The sequence below is a fragment of the Saccopteryx bilineata genome, chromosome 3, assembly GCF_036850765.1.
Source record: "Saccopteryx bilineata isolate mSacBil1 chromosome 3, mSacBil1_pri_phased_curated, whole genome shotgun sequence".
NCBI classification, from domain to species: Eukaryota; Metazoa; Chordata; class Mammalia; order Chiroptera; family Emballonuridae; genus Saccopteryx; species Saccopteryx bilineata.
In genome coordinates, this window is record NC_089492.1 from 195,481,397 (window position 1) to 195,496,192 (window position 14,796).

At 40.9% G+C, this 14,796-nt stretch overlaps 1 protein-coding gene across 2 annotated transcripts; it reads left to right on the forward strand.

Annotated features, from left to right (window-relative positions):
* The first annotated feature begins 722 nt into the window (after nucleotides 1–722).
* On the forward strand, nucleotides 723–14,571 carry PAK1IP1 (PAK1 interacting protein 1). Of its 2 annotated transcripts, XM_066268479.1 has the most exons (11): nucleotides 723–845; nucleotides 921–1,127; nucleotides 3,987–4,152; nucleotides 7,869–7,989; nucleotides 8,065–8,139; nucleotides 8,960–9,012; nucleotides 9,833–9,978; nucleotides 10,072–10,169; nucleotides 12,017–12,116; nucleotides 12,826–12,949; nucleotides 13,090–14,571. In XM_066268479.1, the coding sequence occupies exons 2-11, from the start codon at nucleotides 1,044–1,046 to the stop codon at nucleotides 13,287–13,289; spliced, it is 1,167 nt and encodes a 388-aa protein (XP_066124576.1). In that variant the 5' UTR covers nucleotides 723–845; nucleotides 921–1,043; the 3' UTR covers nucleotides 13,290–14,571. The 2 variants fall into 2 exon arrangements, with proteins under 2 accessions (XP_066124576.1, XP_066124577.1); XM_066268480.1 differs by lacking the exon at nucleotides 723–845 and having other exon boundaries at nucleotides 924–1,127; nucleotides 3,990–4,152.
* Nucleotides 14,572–14,796: the final 225 nt, after the last annotated feature.

Consider the following 14,796-nt stretch of genomic DNA (forward strand, 5'->3'; position numbering starts at 1 on the left):
TTTTGTTAACATAGATAACGCACAAAGCAAAGGAGTTACTACTATATAGAATAGTGAAACACCTGTTTCTCAGAGACTGAGAATTAATTTAAATACAGCATTTCAGTGCCCTGGAAGTGTTTATCTGAGTCGCAAAAATGTGCAGAAGGCCTTCTTTGTGCTAAAATGACAACCAAAGCATACCAAGTGAAATCATTCCTATAAGACCCAGCATCAATGAAAACAAACGCGAGTTAAATGCAAATATGTACTAACAATTCACAACACTGGAGAACAAATGTTATTGGAAACAAAAGGGTTTAAGTGTTACAGAATTAGCACTAACTGGATTTTGAAGAAATGGGCCATGACTGTGCAGCTATCTGCCTGCTGCGTGTAAACCTGCAGTTTATGAGCCGAATTACACATTCCATCATTTACTCCATTGGAAGTCTGTGCTAAGATGTCATCTCTTAAAACATCCGCGAGTCTAAACCTCAGGAAAACCTCAAACATACGTAAATTAAGGCCCTCTTGCTTTTGTTAACTTTGGACTTTGCACCTAAGCTAGGGAGGCTGTAAAAGTCAATGAGAATTCCTTCCGGAATGCTCAGCCAGGATGATTGCGCTTTTCTTCCACACGTCCCCCAGCCTCTACAGGATATGCCACAACCGGCCAATGGGACCCCAGGGTTAGGCAAGCGAACCACCCCGGAAACTGCCCTGCCCCTTCCTTGACGTCACGGAAATGAGGGGCTTCCGCCGAGAATGTCCCGGCCACTCCCGGACGCGCCAAGCTTACAGCTTCTTAGAAGATGACCGCTTACCCCCAATTTTTATTTTCATAGCAATGAGATCTTCCTCAGGTAGCGTCCTTTCTTATATTCCGCTCGAAAATTTCGCGTGATTTTCAAGCGCTAAGATCTTTTCCACCGATACAGGCACCTAAAAGGCAGTCCTGCAGCCGTGACGTCATTAGGGCGCCGACGGAGGAAGGACCCCCCCTTTCGTCTTAATCTCCGCCCCCGACGCTGAGCTTTGCTCACAGAAGAGACACGTGCCGAATGGAGCTAGTTGCTGGTTGCTATGAGCAGGTCATTTTTGGGTTCGCTGTACAGCCGCAGCCCAAGGCGAGCGACGACCACGAGGTAATAGCCAGCGCGTCTAGGGACCGCCGGAGATGTGGGCGGGGTAGGGTCGGTCTGGCTCCTACTTGGCCGACATAAACGCAGAACCGGGGGTCAGCACACCGTCTGATCTCTTAAGAATTATTAAGTTCAAGAGATATAACAGTAAATAAGCTTTTTAAAACACGGAGTAGGCTTTTTATTAAACGAGATAATGTCTGTCACGGTAGACATTTTTTAACCACGGTGCACAAAGTAAGCTGGCATTTCTACGAACGGGCAAAGGAATCGTAGATTATGGATATAAGGGTCGCTCCGCTAAATTGATAACCAGTTTAGGTGTTCGCTCTTCCACCTAATTCCTGTCCTGGAGTTTCACCAAATACTAGAGCTGGATCAGGATGACACCTACTCATTATTACTGGATCCTTACTGGGGAGGGGCGGGTCATGACTTGCAGTGAAGGTAAAGGTGCGGAGAACCCAAAGGTGTAGATCCTGCGCTGGAGTAGTTCCCGACAAAACGGGCAGAGGACTGGGAGGCAAATGTAAGGAGAGAAATTACAACGAAGTGTCAGTATTTTCATAGACGTATGACGAAAAAGTTAAGAAAATTGCCAATAACGAAACAGGTAATGAGGACAAACACAAGACTAGAAGATTTTGTAGCCCAGAACTGTACCTAAGCCATCCTAGGTATCTCTTTAAAACCTGTTTCATTGAGTGTTTCTTTTTTTTTTTTTCTTCTTTTTTTTTTTCATTTTTCTGAAGCTGGAAACAGGGAGAGACAGTCAGACAGACTCCCGCATGCGCCCGACCGGGATCCACCCGGCACGCCCACCAGGGGCGACGCTCTGCCCACCAGGGGGCGATGCTCTGCCCATCCTGGGCTTCGCCATGTTGCGACCAGAGCCACTCTAGCGCCTGGGGCAGAGGCCACAGAGCCATCCCCAGCGCCCGGGCCATCTTTGCTCCAATGGAGCCTTGGCTGCGGGAGGGGAAGAGAGAGACAGAGAGGAAAGCGCGGTGGAGGGGTGGAGAAGCAAATGTGCGCTTCTCCTGTGTGCCCTGGCCGGGAATCGAACCCGGGTCCTCCGCACGCTAGGCCGACGCTCATTGAGTGTTTCTTAAAGGAGAAGTCAAGGTATCAGTCTTGAATTTACCAGAAAATTAGGAGTATTTGGCTTGACTGTTTTTGTTTACTTTGGTTTCTGCTCTGATTATTAAACTGCCTTTGGTTGAAAGATGACACGTTTTCAATATTTAAAAAAGATGCTACTGATTGTGTTCTCTGTGTAATAATGTTGCTTACCAAGTTGAAGACACATGTAGTTTCACAGCAATCCTCTGAGGCAGTTACGGTTATACCCATGGCACAGATGAAGAACCTGACATTGAGATAGGTTAACTGACCTGCTCAAGGCCACACAGCTAATACTACTTGCAAAAATTAGAGGATATTTCAAAAATGAATATGAAGCAATAAAATATCCCCTAATTTTGGTGAACAGTATATTTGGTAGATCTGGGACTCAAATCCCTAGGTGTCTCTGACACTTTAAGCTCTTTTTTTTCGTATTTTACTTAAATGAGAAGCGGGGGAGGCAGAGAGACAGACTTCTGCATGCGCCAGACTGGGATCCACCCGGCATGCCCACCAGGGGGCAATGCTCTGTCAATCTAGGCTCTTGCTCAATTGCAACCAGAGCCATTCTAGCGCCTGAGGCAGAGGTCATAGAGCTATCCTCAGCGCCCGGGCCAACTTTGCTCCAATGGAGCCTTGGCTGCCGGAGTGGGGGAGGGGGAGAAAACCAGATGTTCACTTCTGTGTGCCCTGACAGGGAATTGAACTCGGACATCCACACTCCCGGCCGACACCCTACCACTGAGCACATTGGCCAGGGCCGACACTTTAAGCTCTTAACCAAGTACCCAATATTGCTTCTACATCTAGACAGACATTAGCCCAGATAACCAACATTTCCTTTTCTATTATGGACGAGCAAAGCTTATTCTTGGACTTATGACCACAGTAGCCCGCCACAAATGTTGTGTCTTTACTTAAAAGAGGTTCCCTAGGTTTTTCTTCACAGAAGGACTATCAGTTGCTCTAGTTATTAGAGAATTAATTTGCAATAATATATTATAAATGTGTTTAAAGAAATTTGGTGGCTTTTCTTCTATTTTGGTTTGTTTTACTAATTCTTTAGGCATCTTCTTCCATTTGAGAGATGTATGCGTGTATTCCTTGCGCTCAACCAGTCACACATATCCAGCCCAAAAATTACATTCAGTAAGTGTAAAGTTCTTGAAACCTCATCATTGGTCAGTCTTCATGGCTTATTTTGGTACTAATAAGAACATACTATTAATTCTGTTTAATTTTCTCTCTAGGACTTGTCATTATAGTTTTCTCTATGACATTGTCTCCCACAGGAATGACAGCTCCATTAGAAAAAGGACTTTCAATTCATGTGTTCACTGCTGTGTATTAGCTGTCTAAAATGACACCAGAAACATAGTAGTCACTTAGTTTTTGAATGAATAAATTCAAATTAAACTTGACCGTTTGAATGAATGAACAGTATACAAGCATCACATATAAGTAACTGCAAGAAGGAGTTAAGGATTTGGATGGGAACTTCAAGTCCCTGTAGTGTGTTCTTCGTGACTGTTTTGGAATTTTGATACTCAGCATCATAATCCCACCTTCTTGCTTTACCTTCTTTATTCAATCATTGGGTTCTTTGTTTTAACCTACCTGTATTGCATAGTTTTTTTCTTCTATTGTAAGATACATTGGTAGTTTTCATGTATTGTGGAGTTACCTGTTTCTAGAAAACTGTGATACAATGGTGACATTGTATTTTTTTCTCTTCAGCAGAAATGGACTCCCGTGGCTGACTTCACTCATCATGCCCACACGGCCTCCTTGTCAGCAGTGGCTGCAAATAGTCGTTTCGTAGTTACTGGGAGCAAAGATGAAACAATTCACATTTATGACATGAAACAGAAGATAGACCATGGGGCTCTAGTACATCACAATGGTGAGGAATTATATCCTTTAAGATAACGTTGAAGTATTATTGCTTCATAATTGGAATTAAGTTGCACAGTTCATTAAGCAGATTCTGTGCTAGGAAATACAAAAATGAAAAAAAGTTTAGCTCTTTGTCCTTAAGTTGTTCAGTCTGTTTTGGGAGACAGAAGGGAAGCACTTAACTCAGGTTGGAAGGAAAGTGGAAGAAATTAATTTTAACTGAACACTTTTTCTTTAAGATTTTGTTTATTCATTTTAGAGAGGAGAGAGAGAAAGAGGGAGAGAGAGAGAGAGAGAGACAAGGAAGAGCAGAAAGCATCAACTTCCATATGTGCCTTGACCAGGCAAGCCCAAGGTTTCGAACTGGAGACCTGTGTTCCAGATTGATGCTTTATCCACTGCGCCACCACAGGTCAGGCTGAAGACTTTCTTAAAATGACGTCTGAATTACTTTAAAAGAGAAATCAGTGGTTAGGCGGGTGAAATTTGCAAACAGGAAGAGGGCATTCCGGCAGAGTGGGCAGCATGAGGAGCACAAGCAGCACCAGCGTATTGACAGCTGACTCTTGTGAGGAAGTAGCTGATACCCAGCAATGTGCCCCCCCCAAAAGTAAAACTGTATTTTCAGTTTATAGAAGAGAAAACCTTGGTTCAAGGATGTTACATGGCTTGCCTAAGGCCACAAAGCAGTGTGGAACTGGAAGTTGAACCTAGGTCTAGAGCCCACGTTTTTAATCACTGGTGTACGTGGTGAACCGTAGCAGTTTAGTATTGCTAGAAAGTGGAAATGAAGGATGGGGTTGCTGGATCTTAGTGGTCCTTGAGAGGAGGAGGTTAGGGTTTGAATGGAAGGGAGGGAAGAATCGACCAGCCCGGGTTTGAGGAAAGTGCTGACAGGACATGAAAGAGATGCTGACTGAGAACAAGCCAGAGGACTGAGGAGAGCCACCCAATTGATTTAGAGGCTATGGGTTCAGTTACGTCAGTTTGCAGTAAGCTGCAGACATTTCTGTAGAGCAAGGAAAGTTATTTGGTGTGCACAATTGGAGGATTAAATTAAAGGGGAATTGAGTTTGGTGAAAGAATAGTTTTGGTTTCAGCCTAGAGAAGGGTTATAAAGGGTCTACAGATCTTTGAAATAAGAAGGCAGGCAGAGCCTTGGCCTGATAGCTTGGTTGGTTAGAGCATCATCCTGAAGCACAGAGGTTGCCAGTTTGATCCCTGGTCAGGGTACATATGGGAACAGATGTCTCTCTTCTGTTCTCTCCCTACCTCTCTAAAATCAATAAAATAAATATTTTTAAAAATGAAGGAAAGGAAAAAAAAGAGTGATGGAAGGCACGAAAGGGCTGGAAAGATGTGAGATTGTAGCCAGAGATAGAGTTTTAGAGTTCAGGAGTTCTATGTGGAACAGCTCTGGATGGTAACAGTGTCTAGGCTGTGAGGGTGAGGGGCTAAAATACAGAGAAGGCACAGGTCACTGGACTTGAGGAAGTCAAGAAAGAGGGATTCTCAGGTCATGGTTGGCTTTTCTGCACAGATGGTACAGTTGCCCAGGATAATGGCAGGATCAAGAAATAGAAGGACTGAACAGATCATTTTTTCCTCAATGTTGAACATTATATGCTGTTTCATTGTGTTTTTCCAGGAGACAAAGAAGGAGGGGTGAAACATGTATTTAAGAAAAGAGGAAATGGGAAGGAAGAACTCAAATTAGTAGAATCAATTATATACTGGGTTTAGGGAAACTCACCCAAGGAAGTTGGTTTCCTTCAATTAAAGGCAAATAAGACAGGTACCCTTTTTCCTATCCTGTCTTTATATACTGCTCACAAAAATGAGGGGATATTTCTAAATGAATATGACGCTATAAAATATCCCCTCATTTTTGTGAGCAGTATACATTTCAGAAGCTCCACCCTAAGCATTGGTGGCTAGCAGTAAATTTGGATAGTCTTATTGGGTGGTCTTATTGGGTGGTCTTTAGCAGCTCTGTCAAATGTCTTGGTTTCCAGCAGATACTAGGCTTTGAGTCATTTCAATATGCATTTCTTTTCTGTCTTCAAATCCCAATTTATATAAGGAAAGCTTCAAAGAGGTCATTTGAACAAAACTGGTCTTTCCAAATCCATTTGTACAGGTGTTCAACAATAAGAAAAGGACTTAGAAGGAGTTTGGGTGGGGGGTGAATGAAGTGGGGTCCCTGATTTCCTTTATTCCTCATATAAATTCTGGTTTCTCTTAGTTGGTAACAGATAAACTCTTTTCTGTGGAGCAGATGGTGTCATGGGTAGAAGGAGGGGAGGATGTGGGAAAGCAGAATACCCAGGGTAAGCAGTGGGATAGGAGGGAAACAGGAAAACATGGGCAAAGCCAGCTGAAGCCTCCTACTTTGCGAGGAGGCGGTGTGGAAGCCCACGTAGTGTCCGTGTGGGCAGCGGGGTGGTGATACAAAGTTGTTCATCAAAGACTTCAGGCGCTTTCATTTATGGAGGGCAATGTAAAGGGTTGACCAGGAGGTGTGCAGATGAACAAAGAGACACGGGGGTTCACACTCTTCATCTGTAAATGACAAAATATTTAATATTTTGTAACCAAAATATTTCAGTTTTGTGGCTATGTGGTCTCTGTTAGGATCACTCACCCCTGCCGTTGTAGTGCTAAAGCAGCCATAGGTGTCTTGTAACTGAATGAGTAAGGCCGTGTTCTGGTAACAGTGCCTTTATAAACGAAGACCAGATATGGCCTGCAGGCAGTGTTCGCTGCCCCCTGACCTTATAGTGCAGTTCAGCTGGCTGACACAGCTTCAGAGGATAGGGAATTTTACTTGTGGGCAAACGTATAAGGATAGCTTTTGGGAGCTAGAGGAATGCTAGGTTCTTCCATCAACTCACCTCCCTTCAGCCTATTAATATTTTAACTCTGGGAAGGAGATGGAAGAGTAACATTTTAAGGTCTGATGACAGTGAATGAGAACTATGTAGAGGTCAAATCAAAAAACATCTCTGGAATGGTAATTGAACTGTGGATGATTGGGTAGCTGACTGTTTAGGAAGTAGAAGTTGTGGCAGTGCATCTCAGCCTTTTCTTCCTGGTTAGCTGTTAGCTGGTTGGTTTTGTTGGATTTCTCAATCTTACTATCTCCTAAATTTTGATTATGGGAATGTTGAGCAAGAAAGTGAACTGGTCTGGGCTGACCAGGTGGTAGGCAGTGGATAGAGCATCGGACTGGGATGCAGAGGACCCAGGTTTGAGACCCTGAGGTCACCAGCTTGAGCACAGGCTCATCTGGTTTGAACAAGATTGACCAACTTGAACTCAAGATTACTGGCGCAAGCAAGGGGTTACTCACTCTGTTGTAGCCCCATGGTCAAGGCACATATGAGAAAGCAATCAATGAACAACTAAGGTGTTGCAACGAAGAATTGATGCTTCTCATCTCTCTGTTTCTTCCTGTCTGTCCCTCTCTCTGACTGTCTCTGTCACACACACAAAAAAAAAATTATAAGAAAGTAAACTGATCAGTTCAAATCTATAACTGCAACTAGAGAAACTTTGCTGAAAATATTTACATAGGCTTGAAACTACAATACTATATTAAAAAATTAATTTTCCACTCAGTAATACTTACATTGGATGTCTTACTTACCACAATATATAGCCTTCAAATCAGAAATGGATGTTGCATTCAGAATATTAATTTTGAATATTAATTTCCTGTAGGCACAATAACTTGCCTGAAATTTCATGGCAACAGGCACTTAATCAGTGGGGCAGAAGATGGACTCATTTGTGTCTGGGATGCAAAGAAATGGGAGTGTCTAAAGTCGATTAAGGCACACAGGTGAGTCCTGCCCTTTCTCATTGGCAATCTCCAGGTGCCGGTCAAGTTGGGGGCTAACTGTTGGTTTTCTTTTAGAGGACATGTGACCTTTCTTTCTATTCACCCATCTGGCAAGTTGGCGCTGTCTGTGGGTACAGATAAGACATTGAGGTAGGTCGTTAATGCATAAGAGCATCTTTATTTAGTTTTGGTCTTTGTTCCTCAAGTACAACAGGAATCCCAAAAATATTGTGATACAAGGAAAGATTGAAAGCTAGTGAACCTTTGCACAATGGTAGGAAAAAAATGACACGCTTTAGTCCCCGGCGGGGTGGCTTAGTTGGTCGTTAGAGCATTGTCCCAACATGCTGAGGTTGAGGATTCAAACTCCATTCAGGCACATAGTCAGTGTAAGCCATGAAGAGGTGCATGGTCTGAAAAAGAAATGTTTTCAGAAGTAAAACCTTTTGAATATATATTAAATATGTCAAAGGGATATGGGAATACCCCTTTAATGAGTTAATCTTGATAATATTTCTTATATTGCTATAGGAAAGATGGTTGTTCTTCTGAATAGCCATATATTTAGTAACTTGTTATATGAGAAGTCTTCATTTAGACCAGGGGTCAGGAACCTATGGTTCGCGAGCCAGATGTGGCTCTTTTGATGACTGCATCTGGCTCACAGACAAATCTTTAATAAAAAAAATAATATTAAAAATATAAAACATTCTCATATATTATAATCCATTCATCTCCTGCTGCTCATGTTCATGGTTGCAGGTAGCTGGAACCAATCACAGCTGGGACAACACCAAATTTTTATTGGATAATGTGTAACGTACACGGGTCATTGTATGGCTCTCACGGAATTACATTTTAAAATATGTGGCATTCATGGCTCTCTCAGCCAAAAAGGTTCCTGACCCCTGATTTATAACTTTATACCTAGTAAACGTTAGTGTCATGCCATGAGTTTCTTGTTTTACAGAACATGGAATCTTGTAGAAGGAAGATCAGCATTCATAAAAAATATAAAACAAAGTGAGTATACTTGTTTGGAATGTATCTGTTGGTAACTTGATGGAATATGAATATTTATATGCACGTGTGCATGCACATAATGCATTTATTTGCCTGCATGATATTGGTTACCTATGAAAGCAGATGCTTTTCAGTGGCTTTCTATCTTTTTACACTTGGGGACCAGTGAAAATAGGATCATTTTGAGGACTGCTAAGGCAGAAATCTTCCTGAGCATAAGTGAATTCAACTAAGATCATTGGGTCAGTGATCTTCACATGACATCCGGGTGGTTAACTCTTCTGCGGACGGGCATGAAATTTCTGGTGGACCAGTCTGTGGACCAGTGAATGAAAAACACTACTTTGGCTTACTTTGCTTTTTCATTTTAATTTTTTTTTATTAATTTTTTTTTTAGAGAGGAGAGAGAGAGACAGAGAGAGAGAGAGGAGAGAGAGACAGAGAGAAGGGGGGGAGGAGCTGGAAGCATCAACTCCCATATGTGCCTTACCAGGCAAGCCCAGGGTTTCGAACCGGCGACCTCAGCATTTCCAGGTCGACGCTTTATCCACTGCGCCACCACAGGTCAGGCGCTTTTTCATTTTAGATTGGGATTCTTGTGGCTTTATTACTACCAACTCTGTAACCTTTAATGATTCTTTGAACCTAGTTTATTGTCTAAAATTCAACTTGCAAAATATGTTTATAAGTTATTTGAGGGTAGCATAAGGGATGTGAAAACGTGCTGTATAAGTATTTGCTATGTTGTTTTGTTATTACTCTGATCATTTTATTTTTTATTTATGAAATGAAAAGGTTCTTTCTGTGTTTTAACTTACAGATGCTCACATAGTGGAATGGTCCCCAACAGGAGAGAAATACATAGTAGTTGTACTGAATAAAATAGATGTCTACCATCTTGACACAGCATCTGTTAGCGGCAGCATTGCAAATGAAAAGCGAGTATCTTCTGTTGCATTTCTTTCAGTAAGTGAACAGAAATCAAGGGGTGGAGTTTTAGTGTGTGTGTGATGGTCAGAATCGTTTGACATTCTGGATATTGTTGTTTTTCTCTCATAGGAGTCTGTCCTTGCAGTGGCCGGAGATGAAGAAGTTGTAAGGTTTTGTGACATCGGTTCATTAACGTGCCTCTGTGAATTTAAAGCTCATGAAAACAGGTGGTTGGTTTGTTCACCAATTTATTGTGTGTATGTGTATAGTCTCAATGTTATATGCAATAGTTTCATAAGGCAGGAAGTGTGTGTGTGTGTGTGTGTGTGTGTGTGTGTGTGTGTGTGTGTGTGTGTATTAATGATTTTAGAGAGAGAGCAGGGAGGAACAGGAAGCATCAACTCATAGTTGCTTCTTGTATGTGCCTTGACCAAGCCAGCCTGGGGTTTCTAACTGACGACCTCAGCATTCCAGGGTTGACACTTTCTCTACTGTGCCACCACAGGTCAGGCTGGGGTATCCATTTTTTATGAACAATTGCAGAGCTAGACATACCTGCATATATATGATATGTATTATAGAGTCTGGAGTCTTAAGAGGATGGTGGAAATGTCTTGGCCTTAGTAAATGCAAAAGTGAAGTCCTCGAGACAAGTCATTTTTACACATGGTGCTTTTCCAATAATTTTATTAGGGCCTGAAATCAACCATATTTGAACCGGAAAAGAAAAGGAAACAATCTTGAGTGTTGCCCCTGACCACTCTTGCGTTTTTACTTCCTTCCGCTTGGCCACTTCTTCCCCCGTTATATCTCGCTTGTTCTTCCTGCAGAAGAAATACAGCATTACAGACTTCTGTTACCTCTTCCTGTGTGTATGTTTCCAGGGACGGACACTGAGTCTCAGAGTAAATAGTTAAGTGGCTTTGCCAGGTTATCCCACTCTTAGCCAGTGGAGCTGGGATCCAGTGACTGCCTCTGCTTTTTCTACTGTCATTTTGAGAAAGGTGATAAAGAGTTATACTTTAACATGTTTCATTTGCATGTTCTACATCTTAAGTAAGCCTTAGTTATTTTCTAAATAGTTAGGTTTTAAGAAACCTCTCTCTGTAAATACTCAGAATACTGCAATCACTATAATGGCCTAGTTAAGATGAACAGTGGAAGAGAAATGAGACCTTATGGATAAAAAGGAACTTTTTTTTTTTTTTAATAAGTGAGAGGAGGGGAGATAGACTCCTGCGTGCTAAAAGGAGAAAACCGTAGGAGCACTGGCTCTGAAGGAGGAAAGAGCTGGGTGCATATCAAGACGACATAGAAGATCTGTGTTACTACTAGGTCAGGGTGAGCCTACATGTCCCTGCAGGCTGTTCTGCAGAACGTCCCTGTAGGCTATTGTGCAGAGTTTGGATTTTATGTTAAATGTTTGTAGATTTTGTTGTGTTTATTTCTTCTTTTGGAAAAACTTCATGGCAGATAGACCAGTTTGAGGAAGCAGCCCTTGTAGACCCACAACCCAGCTTCAGCTGTTGTCAGTTTATAGTCGGTCTTGCTTCATAAATATCCCTACCCACTTCCTCCTCTCCCTGTTATTCACATGCAGATCCTAGCTTTGTAGAATTTTAAGCCTGGGAGTAACATGATTTGATTTGCATTTTTAAAAATTGTTAGGAGTCAGAAATGGAAGCAGAGAGGCCAGTCTACTTCACAAAGCAAGAGAAAAATGATCATAGTTAGACTACGGGTGCTGGCCCCAGAGTGGTAGGAATGGATATATGGGAGGAAGCCTTGATTCATTTCTTAACATTTCTGTCTGTACTGAACTTGTAGTTTCTGGGGGTGAGGGCTTTGTTTTAACTTTTTATTTTCTTTGTGATAACCTATTTATAGTTATCATTTTTTCATAAAAGATAATAGTTAACAGTTTTATCTTAGAATTTAGACCCTGAAAAATGACTTGGTGACTCATGGGAAGTGAAACTAGTTACTGAAAAAGGAAGAATGTGCATAGAAGCCAATAACAGTATCATACTATTTGAAGAAAGGATCTTTCATGGTGTTAATATTTTTATTTCAGGGTAAAAGACATGCTCAGTTTTGAAATTCCAGAGCATTGTGTTATTGTCACAGCGTCGAGTGATGGTTTCATCAAAGTGTGGGAGCTCCAAGATGATAAGGTCAGTGTCTTAGCACACTGTGAATACGCTTTCGTGCAAGTCTTACTCTCAGATGCCTGGGCTTAAGTGAGAGGGAATTTTTCTTAAGGGTCATAGAGATCTTTAAATAAGCTTTTTAAAATCTCTTCCAGGAGTGATTGATAGTCATAATTGTAAAGTTAGGGTTCCACAAAGCTGCCTCGGGTTGGCATTGGGGTCTGAGCTGGCGGGATCCCAGAAGTGCAGCTTTCTTCTTTTTTGTATAGTGATATTCTCTGTAGATTGCTTTTTCTTTTTTTCCTGTAAAATTTTGTTAGATAAAATATTGCCATTACTAAAAAAAGAAAAAATAGAAGTTTGAAAATTCCTGATCAATTATGGAATCAACAGTAGTCTTGAACTAGATCATTGGAAAATTCCCTTTGATGGTCTCCCTCTCCTAGAGTCTTGGTTTATTCTGCAAAAATGGTTTGGTAAGTGCCTACTTTATGCAGAGTTAGAAATGAACAAGGCATGGGCCCTTTCCTTAGTGAATTTACAATTTCTGAATAGTCAGAAATAGGCTCTGTGAACAATGTATTCAAGCCAGTCATGAATCTGAATAATAGATTTCTTCTAAACAGTGGATTCTCAAGAAAATAACAGTGTTTTAAATTAAGGAGTTTATTATAGAAACATCATAATTTTTAAAATTTCTCTGTGTTGTTCTGATTTTTCTTGCTTGTTTTAGAAAGTTCCCCCATCTTTACTCTGTGAAATAAATACTCATGCCAGGCTGACCTGTATAGGAGTGTGGCTGGACAGCATGACAGACACGAAAGAAAGCCTTCCCCCAGCTGCAGAGCCTTCTCCTGGTAAATGAAATAGTCATTAAAAAAAATACCTCTTGAATTATTAAAGTGAAGGCAATGCAGATAACTTCACTCTATTGTCAGCCTGTGATATTTTTCAAAAGGGATTAGCAATAGTAAATGCACTGTCTTTTGTATTCTAGTAAGTAAAGAACAGTCCAGAAGCATCAAGAAGAAATCTGGAGTTCTAGTTCAGGAAGAAGAAATGCAGTTGAAACCTGACATGGAGGAATGGGGCTCACCTGGTGTCAGTAAGAATTCAACAAAAGGAAGTGGCCTGGTGTCAGTCAAGAAGAGGAAGATGGCAGAAAAGTTGGGAAAGAAGAAGAAAAAAAGAGAATAGAAATAATTTTGTGAATCCCAAACTTCTTCTAAGAGAAAACTTAAGATGGAATCATGTACCTAATTATTCCACTCCAGGGACAAATTCCTAGGAATTCCTCTTTTGGAGAAAATGTACAGCTTTAAAAAAAAAAAAAATCACCAAACAACTTTGTTTTTTGGGGTTTTTTTAAACAATGGCAAAAATTTTATTTTTAAATTTTTTTCTAATGGCAAAAATTTAATGAACAATATATATCATATATATTATGTTAATGTGTAATATAATTTCTACTGTGTGTAAAGCAAATAAAGATCTTTCTCAAAATAATGTCATTTAAGATAATACGAAGTCTTGAACACATTCTTTACCAGAGGTAGAGTTGTTTTTCACATTGTTCTTAATGGGGGAAGAATGAAAAAAAACTGCCTTACTTGAGCTTCAAATGGTTTTAGTAATTTTAATGGAGATTTTGTTTATTTTGGTATAAAATGAAGGTTTTTGTTGGAAAAGTATAAAAATATTTTCATCCCAAGATGTTAGGGCAAAGTTAAAATGACAGACATATATAAAACATGAATGTATAAAGCATATGTTTAAGATTAGGGTTTACATACATAAGATTATTAGGGGATTTGCCAAACTTCATTAAACTATTTTGTTTTGAAGGACAGAATTTAAGAGCAGGAAAATGACATTTCCATTACCACACACACACACCCACTTTCAGGCCATCAAAAATTCACTTAACTGGTCCAACAGGTAGTTTTAAATTCTGCCTGTTGATTATAATACTTTCTTCTTAGATTACTGGATGTTTTCAAGACACATTCATAGGGCATGTATAGATTTTAGTTAGCTGGGCAGATGTCAAATACCTGAGGCCACCAGAGGAATCCCTCCAGATTTGGCAAAGTAAAGTATCTGACACTTGGACACTGGAGATGCCACTCACTACATAAAAGGAAATCATGTAGCCTGACCAGGCGTTGGTGCAGTAGATAGAGCGTCGGACTGGGATGCGGAGGACCCAGGTTCGAGATTCCGAGGTCGCCAACTTGAGCGCAGGTTCATCTGGTTTGAGCAAAAGCTCACCAGCTTGGATCCAAGGTCGCTGGTTTGAGCAAGGGGTTACTCGGTCTGCTGTAGCCCCTGGGTCAAGGCACATGAGAAAGCAATCAATGAACAACTAACTTGTCGCAACGAAAAACTAATGATTGATGCTTCTCATTTCTCTCCGTTCCTGTCTGTCTGTCCCTACCTATCCCTCTGACTCTCTGTAAAAAAAAAAAAAAAAAAAGAATGTAGACTGTGTCTGACATTGAAGTCTAAGTCTTTGTTAATTCAGGTCTATAAACAAAGATGAAGATAGGTTTGGTTTTGTGTTTTTAAGACATTTTCTTAAGAGCGGTTTTAGGGCTATAAAAATTTCCAATATCCCTGTCTCCACACATGCATAGCCCCCACCATTATCAGCATCATTCACAAGAAGGGTACATGTTTTACAAAGGATAAACCCATGTTGACA

What these genes read in the sequence shown, in the direction of transcription:
- PAK1IP1 (XM_066268479.1), top strand. Translation starts at nt 1,044, where the DNA reads ATGGAGCTAGTTGCTGGTTGCTATGAGCAGGTCATTTTTGGGTTCGCT. An exon ending in CATAAAAAATATAAAACAAA is followed by an intron (nt 9,013 to 9,832) that starts GTGAGTATACTT and finishes TTTAACTTACAG; the next exon opens with ATGCTCACATAGTGGAATGG. An exon ending in TTTAAAGCTCATGAAAACAG is followed by an intron (nt 10,170 to 12,016) that starts GTGGTTGGTTTG and finishes TTTTTATTTCAG; the next exon opens with GGTAAAAGACATGCTCAGTT.